Below are 19056 nucleotides of genomic sequence, written 5' to 3'. Positions count from 1 at the left end.
AAACGCAGCCACTCAGCCGCTTCCACCGCGCGGGCGAAACCAGAAAAGGGTGGGGCGGGGTGGGCGGCGCGCTCCAGCGAAGGCGCCCGCCGGGTGAGGCCGCGGCGTCGGGCGGGGAGCTAGGACTACCGGCCCGGGAAGAGGAAAGGCGCGTTCCGCCCCCGGGGCCGCGCGCCACCAGCTGCAGGGCCAGGCGGCGGCGCCCGCTGGCGGCGCTTTCCCTCTCCTGGTCGGCCTCGGTGCGGGCCGTGCTGGGCGGGCCGGGAGGCGCTCGGGGGCCGGACTCCGAGTCCCCGCTTTCCTCCCTCCTTCCCTCCTCTCGGGGCCGTCCCGAGCGGCCCGGCCAATGGGCGCCGAGAGGAGGGGAGCGGGAAGCGGGGCGCGTTGGGCCCGGCCCTCGTACGGAGCCCGTGGCCTCAGCGCCAGCGCCAACGCGAAGTTTGCGCCCCGAGAGTTTGCGCCGGTTCGCGTCCGCCGGCCTCCCGTTCGCTCCCGCGCGAACCAGGCGGCCGTGCGCCCCGCGGTGCAGCCACCCTCGGGCACCCGGGCGGGAGGACGCCGAGCAGGGGTGTTGCGGGCGGGGGCCGGGGCAGCCACCTCCCGAAGATGCAGGATGGCAGCAGAGCCGCAGCCGTCCAGCCTCTCCTACCGCACCACCGGCTCCACCTGCCTGCACCCGCTCAGCGAGCTCCTGGGCATCCCGCTGGACCAGGTAACCGCGGGCCGCGGGCGCAGCGACCCCAGCTCCCCGGGGATCGCGGGCGTGGGGCGGGCGAAACTGTTATCCACCGTCCCTCCGCCTCCATGGCGCATTTTACAGCCGCACACTAGACAGTTGGGCTTTTTTTTTTTTTTTTCCTTCTTGAGTTGGTGTTAGTATTTTTCCTCCTTGTAAGTGTGAAAAATATGGTACAGTCTGCGCGGCAAGTTCGATGGAACTTTTTTTTTTTTTTAAAGTTTGGGATTACCTCCTTTCCTGTAATCAAGTTGTGAAGTAGGCTGATAAATGAAACCAGTGTTTCTTTCATCAGTGTCCTCAAGCCGTTATTGTTTTTAATTTAGATAACCATACTTTAAAAAACCAGCGCGATTAATCTGTAGACTGTAATCTAGAGATTTTGAATACAAGACTTGGGTTTTAGACTTCTGCGGCGAGGCTTGTTCAGGGGTGACAGTTACTTTGTACCGTGTGTGATGCGGGGCACCCAAGGACGCTTTGGTTTTCCCAGGACCTTTTCCCAACCTTTATTCGGTTGGCTCATTTGCCTGGGTCTGGGGCTTCTGAGTAGGATAGGTTAGTGGTAGGACAAGGACCCCAGTGAAGTTATTTGAACTGTCCAGGAATTATCAACAGTCATTAAAATTAAAAATGGCAACAACAGTGATACCTGGCAAGAAACCTTCCTGAAGATGAAGCCGGTCTTACTCATTTCCTTGTCTCTTTAGGTGCTGCAGGCTAGATCGAGGGCATACTTAGTAGTGAGCCAATCAGTAAATGTTGATTTAATTGGAATTGGACAGGGCATGTGAGGGAAGGGGGCGACCCACTACGCTCCTGTTTTGCCTGGTTTTCTTCTCCTTCCTCTCACCAGTGCTCCTTTTCCTTTGCTTTTAACGAGAGCATACCTGCTGTCCTTTCCACACACCCCTTCAGCAATGAGAAAGTGAGACCTGGACATTTGGTTTATTCGGGTCCTGTTTACTGAGCCACCCTCATACCTGGCTCACTCTGAGGACCTGACTTAGATCTCCACCTGATGAGACCATTGTCTTCTCATCAGTTGCAAACTCCGGAAAGTCAGGAACTTGGAAAGGGTTTCAGGTGCCAAAGCATTTCTGCTTTTGTAACGTACCCTTTAGTTTCTAGTGAGGATGAGATAGACCTCAGGACCCAGGCAGAGACAGACATAATAGCGCTTTTTTTTTTTTTTTTTTGTAGAGACAAAGTCTCCTGTTGCCCAGGCTGGAGTGCAGTGGCATGATCTCGGCTCACTGCAACACCCCCACTTCCCGGTTCAAACAATTCTCCTCAGCCTCCTGAGTAGCTGGGACTACAGGTGCATGCCACCACACCCAGCTAATTTCTTATGTATTTTAGAGTTTCACCGTGTTGCTCAGGCTGGTTTTGAACTCCTGAGCTTAGGTAATCCGCCTGCCTTGGTCTCCCAAAATGCTAGCATTACAGGTGTGAGCCATCACGCCCAGCCAGCAGATTCTTTAGTCCTGAGGTTAAATAAAACTCACAGCTGAATTTCCTTAAGGGGAGTTTGTTTTGTTCGTACCTCTCCACTTCTATCAGAGGATATTTTAATTGCATTTTCTCTTCTAATCTCTTCTGCACAGGTGGAAAGGCTCCTGGGAGGCTTTTATAGGGCTAAAGGACCATGGCAAGTTATGACTGGGAGGTGCTAGAATTATGTTTTTAATGTCTTTCAGTTGCATCCCCTACTTTTCTAGAAAAGTAATTCTGGTTTTAATTCATAAAAAGGAACAAAAGAGCCTTAGGGATGTTTAAGATTGGAAGGGAGGGAGGGATTTCTGGGATAAACTGAAGGAGGAATATTAGCCATGGTCAGGAGCCCCTGGGATCTGTTAGCTTTAAGGTTGGTCTGACCACCCTCCAGCAGGAGTCTGAAAGACCCTTGGTGGAAGAAGCACTTAAAAGGCAGTGCCCCAGGTAGCTTATTTTAGGCCCAGGGAAAATCCCCAAACCATAAATAATGTGGTTTGAAGCTACATTGTGTTTTGCGAGTTTGGAAGCCTGGTGTGTTTTTCCCTTTCACATTTTTAAGACTTCTTAAGGGCTTAGATGTCAGGCTGACCTGGGTACAATTCCAGCTCTGCCAGTGAACTTCCTCTGTGACTGCCAGCTGGAACTCTAACCTCTTGGAGCCTCAGCATCCTCATGTAGAATGGGAGATGGCAATAAGACCTACATTTTGAGGTTGAGAAATTGTATATGATGCAAAATGCCCTGCATTAGGAAGGTTCTTGTATCAGACAGGGTACCTGCAGGAAACAGGAATCAACCCCATTGGCTGAAATGAACAGACTTTACTGAATTACTCAGAGGGGTATGGGCAAGATTAAGGGAATCAACAAAGGATGTTGAGGTGCTGAGGTCAGAAATAGGGGGCAGCTGGAGGGGAAAGTGGACGAACTTCATTGCCATTTGTGAGAGCTGGACCTGCCTGGATGTCCTCAAGAATCAGAGAGAGAACCTCAGCCCTTCTTCCCACCTTGCAGCCCTTTCGTCTCTTCCCAGTGGCCCCCAAGGGTTCCGGGCCTCAGCCTGGAGGGACTCCTCCTGTGGCATAGGACAGGGAAGAGAAAGATTGAGGCAGATCTAGGGAGTAACCTGAGGATAAGCGTGCAGGCCTTGATATGTGTTTGCTCCTGTCCCATTAAAGAGCGACTTGATTGGCCTGGGATATGCTCAAAATTATAAAATATATATCTTAAGTTGCCCAAATCGTTCTTTGTATGCCTCCTAAGGGCACTGAATCATTTTCATAATGTCTTAACATCCTAATTCCTGATTGATTCCACTCCTGTAAATGTCTTTAGCTTCTGGATCCTGTGTCAAGTAGTTAATTATCTGCAAAAATGGAAATACCTGGTAAGCATTCTGCTTCGTATGTGAAGAACTGTTTATTATTTTTCATCTGATTGTTGCATTTATCTATTCTGTTAAATTCGTGGCATCCTTCAATAGGAAAGCCTGTGTGTGGTTAGGTCTACACTCAGGAAAAGTCTGTGGTTTTTGTTTTCAGGGATTTTTATTAGTCTCACATCCTCCTAAAGATGTGAAATGTAAAATTATCTCACTTAATTAGAGACAAATAGAGCATACTAATTCAGATGCAGAATACAGGAAATGGATGATGACTTAGGGGCCTCTACAGATGCTTCAAAGATAGGTTTGTTGAAAACTTTATTTCTAAATGATTGGCCCCTGTCCAGTGAGCAGATACGGAGCTATGGTGGTTAGTAGGATTACTCCAATAAAAGGTTTCACTTAGGACAAATTAGTCGAGCACTTTTCTTTGCGGTTTTGGGGGAATCAGGGAATCATCTACTCCTGTCTTCACTTTGTTTTGGTTGTGGAGTGTAACTTGATGTGCTTTTAAACTAAAGGTTTGCAAGATTGACTCAGCTGCCAAAACAGATATGATAATGTTGATGCTAGTAATTTGTGTGGTGCACCGTTACGTCCTAGGAGCTGTGAAAGCTGAAGTGGAAAGTGTTTCCAGGCTTGAAGAAACTTCCAATTTAGTGGTGGCAAATTCTACCCACCATCAAAGCATTTTTGGGATATTTTACCTGATTGTGCCCCCAAACGGTGGGTGTGTGTGCATGCAATATATGAATTCAGTATTACACTACAACTCTGAGTTTCTGGTTCTTTTTTCTTCTAATTTAGCATCAGCAGAAAAAGGGGCAAGGGGAAAATAGACCAGGAGATAAGAATCTAGGAAATAGTTTTGAGATGAAAAAGTGAAGGCTTAGGATTATTATTGTAAGCTTGTGTCACAGTTGAAAAGTCTGGATGGATGAAGACCAGCTTTAAAGATATGGAGCTCCAGACTAATGGTGATACCAGGAGTGAGTCTGATGATTTCACCTGGGCCCATGACTGCAGTTTCTTTACCTGCCTGGAGCTCTCAGTCACCTGGTTGGTTCCCTTGGCCCTGCTTGCAAAGCCTGGCCTTCAGTTCTTTTCTTATCTAAGTCTTGTCCTTCATTGAAAGCTCAGCTAACATTCCAGTCATTGTTAAATCAATTAAATATTTATTTAATGCTATTAGCACCAGGTACCCGGCCATGTGATAGAAATACAAGGATAAAAAAAAATCAAGGTCCCCATCCTACAAGAGATTATATACTAAAGAGGAAAGAAAAGGCCCATATGAGTATATAGGTTCTATATGCTCACAGACCCATGTAGATGCTATACAGGTTTGTGGATGGCGCCACGGTGGAACAGAGAAGGGAGGTCCACAGGGCATCCTGGACTCCGATAGAATTTACTGTTTCCATTTGATGCTTGGTAAATATTCCCTTATATTGCTAGTTATCTTGCTTGGTTTGTAGGCTTAATTCTAAACAAATTTAAAGTCTCTTCGTAGTCAAGGTTTGAGTTCCCATATAACTATTTGTGGATCCTGACATCTAAATTTCATGTAATTTTCACTTCTTGAAATGTTCTTCCTTAGATGTTTTTAAACCCTTTAAAATGTAAAATGCATTTATTGCATGGAGGCCACACAGAAATAGGCAGTGGGCTGGATTTGACCTGATCATCAGATTTCCTCAAATATCGTGCCTGGATGTCATCATGAGGATCTTCCGCCGTGGGTGTTTCTGGGATCCACCCCTGTCTTGCTGAGTTTGAATATCAGGGTGTGAGGGTGCTCCCCGGCTGATTCTCATGCCAGCTAAAGTTTGAGAGCCATAACTTTAGTCAAGGGAGGACACTGCAGGGTTTAAGTTGTGAGAAGATTTTCATTTTGTAAAGGAGTACAGAAGGTCCTCACTGGAGGAGGTAGGGATGGAGGAGGAAGCCGGGGTTTTGCGGATGAGTGCAGAGTTGGAGAAGTATTTAAGGAAAATTGAGAAAGCACTGAGAAAGTCAATTGAATGAACTGCTGAGTATCATCAACCTCCTGAAAATTATACATTTTTAGATGAATATGCACCAATATGTGCTTTTTTTTTTAATTTCAGCAGCTCCTTTCAGGAGGAAAAATGAAACCTTCAGAGAAGGTTGTAGGGAAGTTAAGAAGCATGGGTGTTGAAAGATGCTGATAGTTTGTGGTAATAAGAGTGAAGAGGAAAACTTCTCGAGATGAGGGGTCACGGAGGGGCAGGTGCAGAGGAAGTGAGAGCTGGAGGGCTAGGATATGTGAGTGAAGGATTTCTAGTGAAGTCTTTTTGGGCGATGATGAAAATCAGGGTGTGCTCATGAGGATGGGGTGAAAGTCTGTTCAGTGTAGCAAGCAGGGAACTGGGGGATTTGATGGATTGCCTTTCTCGACATTGAAGGTGAATACCCAGGTGAATTTGGGCAGTTGTGGAGAAGACTATGAGGTCCCTAAGGTACCCAGAAATGTGGAGGAGTCACCAGAGGTGGGTAGATTCTCAGAGCAGGAAGAGGGAGCAGAGGGGGTGTGACGCATCCCGCTGTGTGTCATGGGCTCAGCCCGTACCTCTGCCTGCATCCTGTCATGGAACGTTAGGAGCGTAGGGGAGTCTGGAGGGAAGAAAGGTTTCCTATAAGGATAGTGGAAGGAAAATAGTGCAAAGCGGCCAGACTTGGTGGCTCACACCTGTAATCCCAGCACTTTGGGAGGCCGAGGCAGGAGGATCACCTGAGGTCAGGAGTTTGAGACCAGACTGGCCAACGTGGTGAAACCCCATCTTTACTAAAAATACAAAAATTAGCTGGGTGGGTGGCGCACGCCTGCAGTCCCAGCTACTCGGGAGGCTGAGGTATGAGAATCGCTTGAACCCAGGAGGCGGAAGTTTGCAGTGAGCCGAGATTGTACCACTGCACTCCAGCCTGGGCGACACGGCGAGACTCCATCTCAAAAAAAAAAATAGTGCAAAGCAGCAGTGGGGGTCTGGAAAAGCCCTGATCTGCTGCTCCTGACCTAGGCTTTGCCGTCGTGGTAGTAAAATGGGAACAGAGGGCGGGCCTTGTGAAGAAGGTCAGCAGTGGAGGGAGGAAAGCAATAAGATGAGTCACAGAGGAGTGGGAGAAGGAAGTCAGGGGCAGCACGTGGGTGCAGTTGAGAAGTGGAGCTTGCGTGCTGCCAGTGAGGGCTGGGGAGGAGCGGGAGGGGTCTAGGCAGGTAGGGTGGCGTCCAGGGACTGACTCTGAGCTTTGCAGTCCTTCCTGTAGCTGCACATTTATGTGATGGAAAGTTCCTTCATGGTTCTGAAGAGCTTGCTGTTGACAAGTCGGGGGTGCCTTTTGGAAGCAGCCTTCGGGCACTGGATGTGGATGTGTTGGGGGTAAGATTGTGACGTATAACCCCCCAGGTCACACAGTTGCAGAGGGCAGGGCTAGTGGAGTTGGGGACTGTCCTTAGATCTTGTGCGAGGATGGGCTGTCTCCATGCTGGGGGGTTCCCGATAAGTCTAGAAGGTGGGCTGGCCTACTGGAAACTGCTGGCTGGTGTCACAGTCCGGGGGCTAGATTTGACAGTAATTGAAGAGAGAACAGGGAGATCACAGGTGTGACCATATATTCCCTGGCATTTGAAGCAAGGGCCTCGTGTGTCCTGGAGCTTTAGCCTTCCAACAAAAGGTGGTTCTTCACAACTTGGCCTCAGTTTACCTGCTGACTTAAGGACACTGACAACTCCATACATTGAATGCTTATGCTCTCAGCACTGGTCTGCCTACATTCTCTCCGTTCATACAGCACTAAAAGTTATTCCCCAAGTTTCTTCCTTCTTTCCCCCAATTTTTTCCTTCTTTCTTTTTTTCTTTTTCCTTTTTTCTTTTCTTTTTGAGGTAGGTTCTCACTCTGTTGCCTAGGCTAGAGGACACTGGCTTGATCATGGCACCGTGAGCTCAAGCAATCCTCACTCCTGAGCTCAAGCAATCCTCCTGCCTCAGCTTCCCAAGTAGCTGGGATGAAAGGTGCATACCACCCCACCTGGGTAATTTTTTGTATTTTTTGTAGAGATGTGGTCTTGCCATGTTGCCCAGGCTGATCTTAAACCCGTGGCCTGAAACGATCCTCCCACCTTATCCTCCCAGAATGCTGGGATTATAATCGTGAGCTACCACACTCAGCCTCTTCCCAAAGTTCAAGTCAGGAAGCAGCCCCCAGGACTTCTGTCACTTGCTTGCAGCTGGGAAGGGGCAGAGGCAGGACTGGAACTCAGGTCTGTCGCTGGTGGCCGTGCTCCTGGTTGCTGCACTGCGCCCAGCACCGCCTTCCCTGCGTGCTGTGCTTCTACCACAGTGGACTGTTGACTTTCCTATCCCTCAAACACAGTGTGTCTTTCACACCTTCCAGCCTCTGCACACACGCACTTCCTTCTCCTTGGAGCTTTATTCCTCAGCCCGGTCCTCAATTCCTGTTTTCAGGCTGGCTCTAAAATCCTCTCCTCCTATCTTCCCTCTGTAACACAGTCCTGCCTCCCCACTAGGGCCAAATGGCCCCCTTCTTTCTCTCCGTTTCTCCATAGCATTCTATCCATATTACATTGCTCTGCCTTTTACTTTGTGTCTTAGATATTTATTGGTCTCTCTGTCCTGCCTGACTCTGAGAGGCTTCTTTCCATAGTTATTTATTGAGTGCTGTATGCCAAACAGTGGGCTAAACGGAGATCGGAGATCAGAGATCAGTGAGTTACCTGTGCCTTCTAAGAGACAAACACGTAGACACTGGTGAACTGCTGTTTGCCTGTAAGCCTTTGAAATACAAGTGCCCAGTGCACACACCACTGCCAGAGGATGTGGGGCCTCTCCTGAGACAGTGCTAGGGGAAGACTTCCTGGGAGCAGCTGCTTTAGAAGCAGGAGGGAAATTTGAGGGGACAGGGGACCCAGTGAGACAGTCAGAATATTCTAGGAGGAAGAGAAGAGAGTCACGTTCTTTGTGGGCAGTAATCCTTATAAAAGAAGAAAATATCAACAAATTGATTCTAAAGATTGAATTGTCTTTTATTAGTGATTCATGAATCGGGCATCATCCCATTGTAAAATAGAAAGGCTGAGCTGAAGAGGTGGGTTTTACAGGTAGAAAAGGCTGAAGAAAGCAGAAGCAAAGAATGAGAAGCAAAGTTACTGTCCTTATAAGGTTAAAAAAGATGGGATTTCCTCGTGCTGGCTCAGGTACACTGGGCCCCTTTTCTATTGGTTGCTGTGACTCTCCTGTTTTTTTTTTTTTTTTTTTTTTGAAAACAGGTCCATTGTAAATTTGTTTGTTTATATAGCTCCTAGCACCAGTGACTCCATTCTGGTTTGGTCTGGTGTGTGCAGGAGCTCAGTCCAAAACAATTGCTCCTTAATAATTTTATTTGACACCACTGAGGATGAATCTGGGTCGTCTTTGTGTGCTTAAGACAAAGTAGGAATTAAGTACATGTTTGTTGAATTGAAGTGAAATTTTATTTGCATTTTTGAACTGGAATGAATGACTTAATTAAGATGAAATTGGGAGCCAGTTCTTTTTGCCAACTGAATCAGGCCTGTTTATTATTTGGAACCTGAATATCAGATTAAATGGGCTTAATTTCTAATTTGAAAGTTAATTCATGGCTCAAATGCTGATAGTGAAATGTTTATATTGGTTATTTAAAGGTGACACACTTCATTCCCATTTTCATTGTGTGCGGTTGATATACTCATTACTTCCAGTTATAAATGCAGTTATTAATATCGTTTTTTTTGACCAGTTGTTTCAGATTTCTGTGAACATGAAGATATTTCCTTTAGCAGTCTAAAGTCAAGTCATACATACAAAAGATGCCATATAGTCAAATACTGTCAAGTATTCTGTAGCTTTGCCTTGGAATTGCATTTATTTCTTTTCTTTTCTTTTCTTTTCTTTTTTTTTTTTTTTTGAGACGGAGTCTTGCTGTATTGCCCAGGCTGGTCTTGAATTCCTGGGCTTAAGTGATCCTCCTATCTTGGCCTCCCAAAGTCCCAAAGTGCTGGGATTATAGGTATAAGCCACCATACCCAGCCAAGAATTACATTTATAAAGGAAAATTTCATCAAAAGATTATATCTAAAGAGATAAAATCTGGAAATATCTTTTGTACCAGCAACTTGTATAAAGAATTCAGTTTGTGTCATTTAGTAACAGTGGCTATGTGCTTTTCAAAGGCTTTCTATTTTAAGTCAGTCTTCCAGTAAGCAAGATAAAGCGATAACTTATTGCAGTCTCATTAATGACAATTTCTAGTAGTTTTGCCAGGCAAACACAAGGACAGAGAGTCATCAGTGGGAAAAGTAACTCCAAATAGTCTATGCTGGTTAAAAATGTGCTTTATTAAAAAAATCACTATTTCTTTGGGCTTAAGAAATGTAACTATCTGCAAAAACATTAACTCATTAACCCATAGGCAATGTGGTTTTAATTTTCCAAAAAAAAAAAAAATGCCGTTAGTGAATCATTTACCAACTTCCTTGTAATAGTGGAGCTCTGTTTCTAATTTTTTAAAGTTATCAATGGTTAATCTTCTTTTATGCATTAGTAAAACTGACTAATTTGAGAGATGGTTTTGAAAGTTTACAATCACCTTCAAGAGTTTAAAGTGTTGAATGAAGGTTTCTGGGCTGATATTGCTGGGGATTTCCAGCAAACTATCATTTTATTATAAATATTCCATTCTCAGGTTTATTACCAAAAAAACCAGGGAACTCAGGCTCTAACCTGATTTAGAGAAGAGCAAGAGTACATTTGAAAAGTTTGTGTTTGGGCTATCCTATACTCTTATTTCAAACAAGGAATTAAAATTAAAAAAATTTTTTTTTTAACTTTGTCTCATTCATCATTCTGTGGCTCTGAATTGAAACAGATGAGTCAGCAAAGGTACACAGCAAAAGGTTGTTAAGGCTTAGAGGAAGTTACTAAACTCAAAAGTCATTTCATGAAATTTCATAAAGTGGTTTAACTGTGAGTGTCACTGGATTGAGACATTTTTGTTCCTAAGACTCCCCCACCTGCTGCCCCGGTATTAATTTTTGCTCTCTGTTTTTGTTTTATTTATCACATTCTTTTAAATTTTTATTTTTTATTGATTTTCTTTAAGCTTTTATTTTGTATAGATACAGTTTGCAAAAATTACTTTTCTGGCCAGGCAGGGTGGCTCATGCCTGGAATCCCAGCACTTGGGCAGGCCAAGGCAGGCAGATCCCTTGAGGTTAGGAGTTCGAGACCAGCTTGGCCAACATGGTGAAAACCTATCTCTACCAAAAATGCAAAAATTAGCCGGGTGTGGTGATGCCTGCCTGTAGTCCCAGCTAATTGGGAGGCTGAGGCAGGAAAATTGCTAGACCCAGGAGGCAGAGGTTGCTGTGAGCTGAGATCACATCACTGCACTGCAGCCTGGGCAACAGAGTGAGACTGTCTCAAAAAAAAAAAAAATCACTTTTCCTATTAGGTAGTACTTGCATTTACTATCAAAGTCACAAGCAGAAAAGGGGATATAAGGAAAGGTCAGCCTCTCTCACCCCTGCTTCCCCTGTTTCCAGCTGGCCAGATTTCCATGGTTCAGTTGCATGGTTTCAGAGATAGTTTATATCTACATGTGCCCAGAATCTTTTTGTCTTATTTTCTGACGTAAGTGATAGTGTGTGAGCACCCCCATCGCTCGCCCGCCTTTCCTCCTGCCCTTCGTCCTTCCGTCCTTCGTCCGTCCGTCCTTCCTTCCTTCGTTCCTTCGTTCCTAACAGTGTCTCTTAGGGATTGATTCATGTCTGTGTATACAGAGCTCTGGTGACTTTTGAACTTCCTTTCTTCCTTTTCTGAAAGCTTTGTTTCTGTTCTAGCCATGGCTTTGTGTTATGAAAAAAATCTGGAATTTTAACTCCCCCCCAAACTGGGAAGGAGCTGAGAGACCAAAGAATGACTCAGACAAGTCCAATTTGGTGAGCACATGAGTTTATTGGGACTTACATATGGGACACTCCTGGGTGGCAGCAGGATAGCTCTCGAGATCCTCATCACCTCTGTGTCTAAATTGCTTCTGAGCTGATTTTCTGGCTCTTTGCCTCCTGTGTTTGAGTGATGAGACTGTGGTTTTTTTTTTTTTTTTTTTGGGGGATAGGTTCGCAGATACTCTTCGGGATGTTTGAGTTCTCAGGGGCACCTGCTCCTTGGTTGGGCACCACGGACTTGGCTGACTGCCCAGGCTTCAGAGTTCAAGCAGGGGACATACACCCTTAAGTAACCTGGTGGGGACCCTGCCACTCTACACTTTGTTCTTTAGCAAATGCTGAAAGTGCTGGTGTTGTGGGAGTGAGAGGGTTGGAGAAGGGAGCCTTCTGTGATGACACTGCCTGCTCTGCTCACATTGGAGCAGAGAATACGGACACCCCAGAGTGCCACTCAACAGTGAGACCTGTGAGGGGAAGAGCAATGAGCTGGGGGAGGCAGAAGACTTGGGGTTTCTGTCCAGTTGTCCTCTTAGATGCAGAGAAGTGACTTGGGGCATGGGCGTAAGGATATTAACTGTTCCCTCATCTCTTGTGCCTTTGGGATAAAAATGGCTCTGCCTCCTACTGGCCTGGTGGCATTAGACTTCTCCAGAATTCTCGATATCCCCATCTCCTGGAAACAGTGCTCTTAAAGACCAATTTGGCTCTGGAATTTCAAGACCTTTGACCTTAGTGCGAAAGGGTTAGTTTTAGTTTGTAAAATAACACATTTTGAAGGCAAGACTACAAACCAAGATTATTTTTTCTTTCCAATTTCAGTAGACTTAGCTAAAGCGATTGTACCTGTATGATTTGCTTTCTTATTTCTCCAAATGAAATGTGTGCACTTTAGCGCAGGTTGGCTGAACTGAGTTGACCTCTGGGGCTCTGGAATCTTCTATTTTCTTTTACTTCATCTAGAGTAAAGCCAGAATGCCTTAGGAACATGTGTGCTATACTCTGCAAGAAAGATCTTGCAAAGAGAATCTAGTTTTTGACCATTAGGGATGTTGGGGTGTTTATAGCCTCTCTTCTCCATTCTAGTAAAAGGTAATTGTTCATTGTCTCTAAACAGTAAGTGTTAACTTACCTGCACATTATTATTATTATTTTGTGACAGAGTTTCACTCTTTTGCCCAGGCTGGAGTGCAGTGGTATGATCTTGGCTCACTGCAACCTCCATTTTGCGGTTTCAAGTGATTCTCCTGCCTCAGTCTCCTGATAGGTGGGATTACAGGCATGTGCCACTACGCCCAGCTATTTTTTATGTTTTTAGCATAGACGGGGTTTCACCATGTTGGTCAGGCTGGTCTTGAACTCCTGATCTCAGGCGATCCTCCCACCTGAGCCTCGTAAAGTGCTGGGATTATAGGTGTAAGCCACAGTGCCTGGCCTTGCACATTATTTAATCAAAAGGAAGCAAATCAACATTTATACAGAATTAAATTCAGAAAGCCACTTTATATAAATTGTGGAAGGAAGGACAAAAAGAGGATTTTCATTTTTCTTTTTCATGTATGCAGACTGGGAAAGAGTTTACAAAAAGGAAGTAAAAGACTGTTTAACTTTTTTTTTTTCCTGGTACTTTTAGTCTTGTTGAGTTTAAAGTTTACCCAGTTTCATATTTGGTTTTACTAAGGTGCAAAACAAGTTGGCGTACATGGGTTTTTTTCCTTCTACAGATGTATTTAGAGTGTCTTTAGAAATACATTTCTCTGATTACCGGTTTTGTTATCTTAGTTTAAAAGAAGGGCAAAGTGAGGCTGTATGCTAAAAACAGTCATTTCATCAAGATAGAAGGTGGAGCTCTCTTTCATCATGATGATAAAATAAAAAGCCGAATTGAATTTAAAGGAGTTTAACTGTGCAATGAACGATTCCCAAATCAGGCAGCCTCCCAAGCCAGCGTAGGCTGTGAGACTTCAACACAGCCACGTGGCGGAAGATTTATGGACAGAAAAAGGAAAGGGGTGTACAGGAAGCGGACATAAGGTACAGGAACAGCTGGATTGGTTACAGGTTGGTGTTTGCCTTATTTGAACAGGGTTCGAACAGTTGGCTGTATTTAATTGGCCAAAACTCAGTGATTGACACTAGTGTAGGTACGGTCTGTTTACACCTCCACTTGTTACAAGTTTACAATGTGCAGAAGAACGTTTAGGTCGAACTTAAAATATGTAAGGACGCAACTTTAGGCTAACCTTGATTTAACAATAACCATGAATGATGAATTATGGCTGTTTGTCTTAGCTGGTTGAAATTGCAGCAAGAATCCTGAGAAAGCTAGTGGGCTATAAAACAATTTAGGAATTAACTGCTTATGACTTTTTATGAGAGCTGAAAAACCTTCTCTTGTGTACTTGGCAACCTTCAAATGTTTATTAGAGTCATATATGTCTAGGTTTGGTTCCCTGCTGCAACATTTCTAGAAGAACTGGAGAAGTTAGAAAAGAGCAAGAAAAATGGTTACAAGAACAACCAGGCTGAAAATTGCTAAACTAAAGGAAATGAACTTAAATGTCAATGTATTGAGTAAGAAAAGTCACAGGATGGTAGAGTGACCATCAGTGAAGCCTGGAAAATGCCAGTTAGGCAACCATAGATAGGTGGGCCACTAATGCTTCTTGTTTCCCGAAGAGGGTCTTCATCTTGATGGTCTTTGGAGAGCACCTTTGTTCTGTTCTTTGTCAGTGAACCTTCTTTACCTCAAGTGAAAATACCAACGGTCTCATGGGCATTTCAAGAAGCAATGTGAAGGATTTTAAAATATTGCCATTTGCTTTGTGATAGATGGAACACATTCTTAGGTGATTTTTTCCTTCCTCCCTCCCTTCCTCCCTCCCTTCCTCCCTCCCTCTTACCTTTCCCTTCCCTTCCCTCCCTCCCTCTTTCCTTCCCCTTCCTCTTCCTTCCCTTTCCTTCCCCTTCCTCTTCCCCTTCACCCTCTCCTCCCTTCCCCTCTCCTCCCCTTCCCCTCCCCTTCCCCTCCCCTTCCCTTCCCTCTTTCTCTTTCTTTCTCTTTATTTCTTTTCTTTCTCTTTCTTTCTTCTCTTTCTTTGTCAGAGTCTCACCCTGTTGCCCAGGCTGGAGTGCAGCGGCTCAATCTCGGCTCATTGCAACTTCTGCCTTCTGGGTTCAAGTGATTCTCCTGCCTCAGCCTCCCAAGTAGCTGGGATTAAAGGCACCTGCCACAATGCCTGGCTAATTTTTTTTGCATTTTTAGTAGACATGGAGTTTTACCATGTTGGCCAGGGTGGTCTCGAACTCCTGACCTCAGGTAATCTGCCTGCCTCGGCCTCCCAAAGTGCTGGGATTACAGGTGTGAGCTACTGCACCTGGCCTAGAAAACTGTTTTTTAGTATATTCACAAGATTGTGACAGTGGTATTGAATCTTAGAACATTTTCGTCCCATCTGAAAGAAGCTTGGATCATGAGTAGTCCTCCTTTCCACCCAGATTCTGCTTCCCTATCCCCCTTCTTCCTCAACCCTGGCAACCACTGATCTACTTTCTCTCTCAGTTTGCCTATCCTGGACATTTAATATAAACAGAATCGTATAGTAGGTGATCTTTATGACTGGCTTCTTTCATTTCCAAGGGTCTTTGTGATTTTTGATTGGGTGCTTATGTTCTGTGGTGCGTTATCTGTGGGAATATTTTGAGACCAGGTTTAAAGTGCAATCCTTTTGATAGAATTTGGTCTTTCTTCTGTAGCTGAGGTATTCCCAATCCAGCCTCTCTTAAATTGCATTTGCTGCTTTGGATTTTTATTGGCCACACAGGGCATGTGAATTTAGGCCTTCAGACTCTCCTTCTCAGGGGAGTCTTTGTACTTTTTGTCCCTCTGCCAGAGCCAAGGCCCAAATAAGAACACATCTGCTGTTACCCTCTGTGGGGAGGGACTCATCCCTGTCAGGTGTCTCCCCTCAGAATTTAGGAGGGGTCCTGGCTTCGGTATAAATCTTAGCTTTATGCACAACCTCCATTTCTTCCCTCTGCCTCTCCCTTCTCAGCCTGCTTTTTCTCCTTTGCCCAAACTCTAGGCCACCTGGATAGGTATATACCCCAGGGAAAAATGCCAGCTCCAGGAACGCTTGTCTCTCTGATTTTTGCTTTTTCTTGCATTTCTGGCATCTGAGGAAACTTCTTACTGTCTTCCAGTTTGGTTGTGCATGAAAATGATCGTCTATCGGTATGAACTCATGTTTAGTTTAATATAGATACAGATGGTTAAGTATAAACATTATAGATCTGTGTATATTCAAGGATTAGTGCACATGTGTGCGTGCATGTGTGTGCGCACGTGTGCACACACAGACACAGAGGTATTTTCTTGCCCTGTTAGCTGAGAGGTCTGCAAGAAGTGACACTCCATTAGCAGTGAGTACACCTGAGCCTGGATCTTGGTTTCTAAGACCATTTTCCCATAAAAGGATCCAGGCTTTTTTGAGAAATGGCTGATTCTAGGACTGGGTCAGAATATACCCAAGACAAACCTGGAATATTTTGTAGTTCTGGAGTGTATGGAAGAATTCCAACACAAAAACCAAAAGAAAGGTCATGAGTGTGTGTCAGATGGACACAGGAGCCAACTGAAACTGCTTCAGTGGCCAAAGCTGGAATAGTCTTAGCAGTAAAATAAAGAAGCATTCAATTATAGAAGTATAGATTAGATAGAGAACTCTAGGCTGGCACAGTGGCTCATGCCTATAATCCTTGCACTTACAGAGGCCGAGACAGGCAGATCACTTGAGCCCAGGAGTTTGAGACTCGCCTGGGCATTATGGCAAAATTCCATCTCTACAAAAAATGTAAAAATTAGCCGGGCATGGTGGCACGTGCCTGTGGTCCCAGCTATTCAGGAGGCCATGATGGGAGGATCCCTTGAACCTGGGAGGCAGAGGTTCCAGGGAAGCTGAGATTGAGCCACTGCACTCCAGTGTGGGTGCCAGAGCCAGATCCTGTCTCAAAAAAAAAAAAAGTCTAGATCTATAAGCTATAGGTTACAGAAATTTGAGGTTGTAACTCAAAGTATAAAATAAACATCTGTGAGCTTATACTGATGTAAATAATTGATTGAATACGCAAATGAATAAGGAGAATAGACAAATCTCCCTGCAGAAGAATTGCACATAATTATGTAGACACTCACCCTTAAGAAGGTGGAATGTAATTCTTCACTCCTTAAATGTGAGCTGTGCATAGCAACTTCCTTCCAGAGTACAGTATGAAAAGGGGAGTGGGGAGAATACCTTTACAGTGGAGAAAGCTGTCAGACACTACCTCAGTTGAGTGAGCAAAGTCAGCATCAACAGTGATAACTCTGTTGATAGTGTGTTACCCTTAATATGAGGTGGTGAAAATGGCACTTTACATCTGTGTTCTTCCTTGCAAAATCCCATAGCTCTTAACCCCTGTCTCTGAGAAAAACACCAGACAAATCTCAATTGAGTGTTTCTGCAAAATACCTGACCAATACTCTTCAAAACTGCCAGGGTCATCAAAAACAAGAAAAATATGAGAAACTGTCACAGCCAAAGGAGCCTGAGGAGATATGACAAGTAAATGTAATGTGGTGTCCTGGATGGAATCTTGGAATTAGGTTAAAACTAAGGCAATCTGAATAAAGAATGGACTTCAGTTAATATACCACCACTGGTTCATTAACTATGACATATATCACACTAATGGAAGATGTTAATAGTGGAGACTGGCTGCCGAATATATAGGAACTCTGTGCTATTTTAATAATTTTTCTGTAAATTTAAAACTATTCTAAAAATGCAGTTTATTTAAAATGGATGCTGGTTGCGCAATATATGTAAACATTGAGCTTATAGTATTGCCAGATATGGACATTGGGACTGTCCATTTAGAGAATTTTCTAGTCAGAAGAATGAAAAGGTCATATGCAATTACACTGCTATATGTTTGTGCTTAGATTTATTTATTTTTAAAATTTAGCTTTATTAAAATCTTTGCATGTATTCTAAGTAATTTTCAGTAAAGATATAAAAGATTTGCTTGGCACGGTGGCTCACGCCTGTTATTTCAGCACTTTAAGAGGTCGAGGAGGGTGGATCACGAGGTCAAGAGATCGAGACCATCCTGGCCAACATGGTGAATCCCTGTCTGTACTAAAAATACAAAAATTAGCTAGGCATGGTGGCATGCATCTGTAGTCCCAGCTACTCAGCAGACTGAGGCAGGAGAATTTCTTGAACCTGGGAGGCGGAGGTTGCAGTGAGCCGAGATAGTGCCATTGCACTCCAGCCTGGTAACAGAGTGAGACTCTGTCTCAAAAAAATAAAAAAATCTAAAGGATTTTTGGTTCATCTTGACCCTTTAGGCTCCTCATGGGTAATTTTCATGAATGAATAGTTTTTAAGTATAAATATTTTTATCTCCCCATAACATCAAACATGAGGGCCATACCCAAATGAAAATCTTCATGCATTTACCATTGCTCACTGAGGTAGTCCCTCATTAAGTTCTGACATTGGAAATGCTATTCTGCCTCTCAGGTACAGGATTCAGTCTCTCTTTATTATAGAACCACTCTAAGCGTATCTTGTTTAAGCCAGAAGAATCCCTGCAAAAATCTGCTTATAAGAAATTATAGCATACCAGCTGAAGAAAAGTAGACCAAACTTGAGATGCAGGTTGTGTGATTGACATTTGGGTTTCCTCCTAAGGTGTGTCCTGTGAACTCACCTCGCTGTGATAGCGGGAAGAACACTGAGGCATGACTAGGAAGAGCTGGGGTCTGGGCCTGGAGCCAGTATTTATTAGGAATGTGACCTTGGGCAAGCTCTTTAAACTTTTGGAGCCTGATTCCTTATCTGTAAAATGAGCTGATCACACCTACATGAATGAGTTGTTATGAATATCACATGGGATTGGGGAAGCATGGGAAAGGTCTTCGTGCACTCTTAAGGCAACAGATAGATGTTGTTTCCTGTGAGATCCCATTGTCAGTGCCATCCCATTTTTGAAGCCAGTAGAGAAAAGGCTTCACTGCGATAGCACTGAATGTCAGAAATACACATTTGCTGTCTTGTAGGAGTTTATTTCTGATGGGCTAAGTTGGACAATTGTCAGACTCCACTGAAATGTCTTGGACTTAAATGTGTTATTGGGACTCTCTTAAGGAGTGGATGGGAGGCCGGGGCGGTGAGGAGGGTGTGGGTGGTGTTTGGAAGGGAGGTTTGGTTTTCAGTTTGTAGCTGGAAGAGAAAGAAGAGACTCAACTTGGAGGATAACAAGGGGATGATAAAGTAACTTAAGTTACTTTAGGGCAGAAAAGATGAGGCAGAAGAAGGCAATACGTAAGAAATAGATGACAGATGGAAAGAAAAAAAATTTGACTGTTGCAAAATGGGAGGGTGGAAAT

At 44.4% G+C, this 19056-nt stretch overlaps 1 protein-coding gene across 2 annotated transcripts in view; it reads left to right on the top strand.

Moving 5' to 3' along the window:
* Positions 1-613: 613 nt before the first annotated feature.
* Positions 614-19056, top strand: part of MBOAT1 (membrane bound O-acyltransferase domain containing 1) — a 112524-nt gene continuing 94081 nt past the window's right edge. For both annotated transcript variants that reach the window (XM_064363028.1, XM_064363030.1), the window contains exon 1: positions 614-712. In XM_064363028.1, coding sequence (XP_064219098.1) covers positions 614-712 — 99 coding nt within the window. The remainder of the gene's footprint in view (positions 713-19056) is intronic.

Source organism: Aotus nancymaae, unplaced genomic scaffold (assembly GCF_030222135.1).
Source record: "Aotus nancymaae isolate 86718 unplaced genomic scaffold, 86718_ANA_hifiasm-v0.15.2.pri h1tg000051l, whole genome shotgun sequence".
Lineage (NCBI taxonomy): Eukaryota > Metazoa > Chordata > Mammalia > Primates > Aotidae > Aotus > Aotus nancymaae.
The sequence above is the reverse complement of the archived record's forward strand: the minus strand, read 5'-3'. Positions and strand labels throughout refer to the sequence as shown.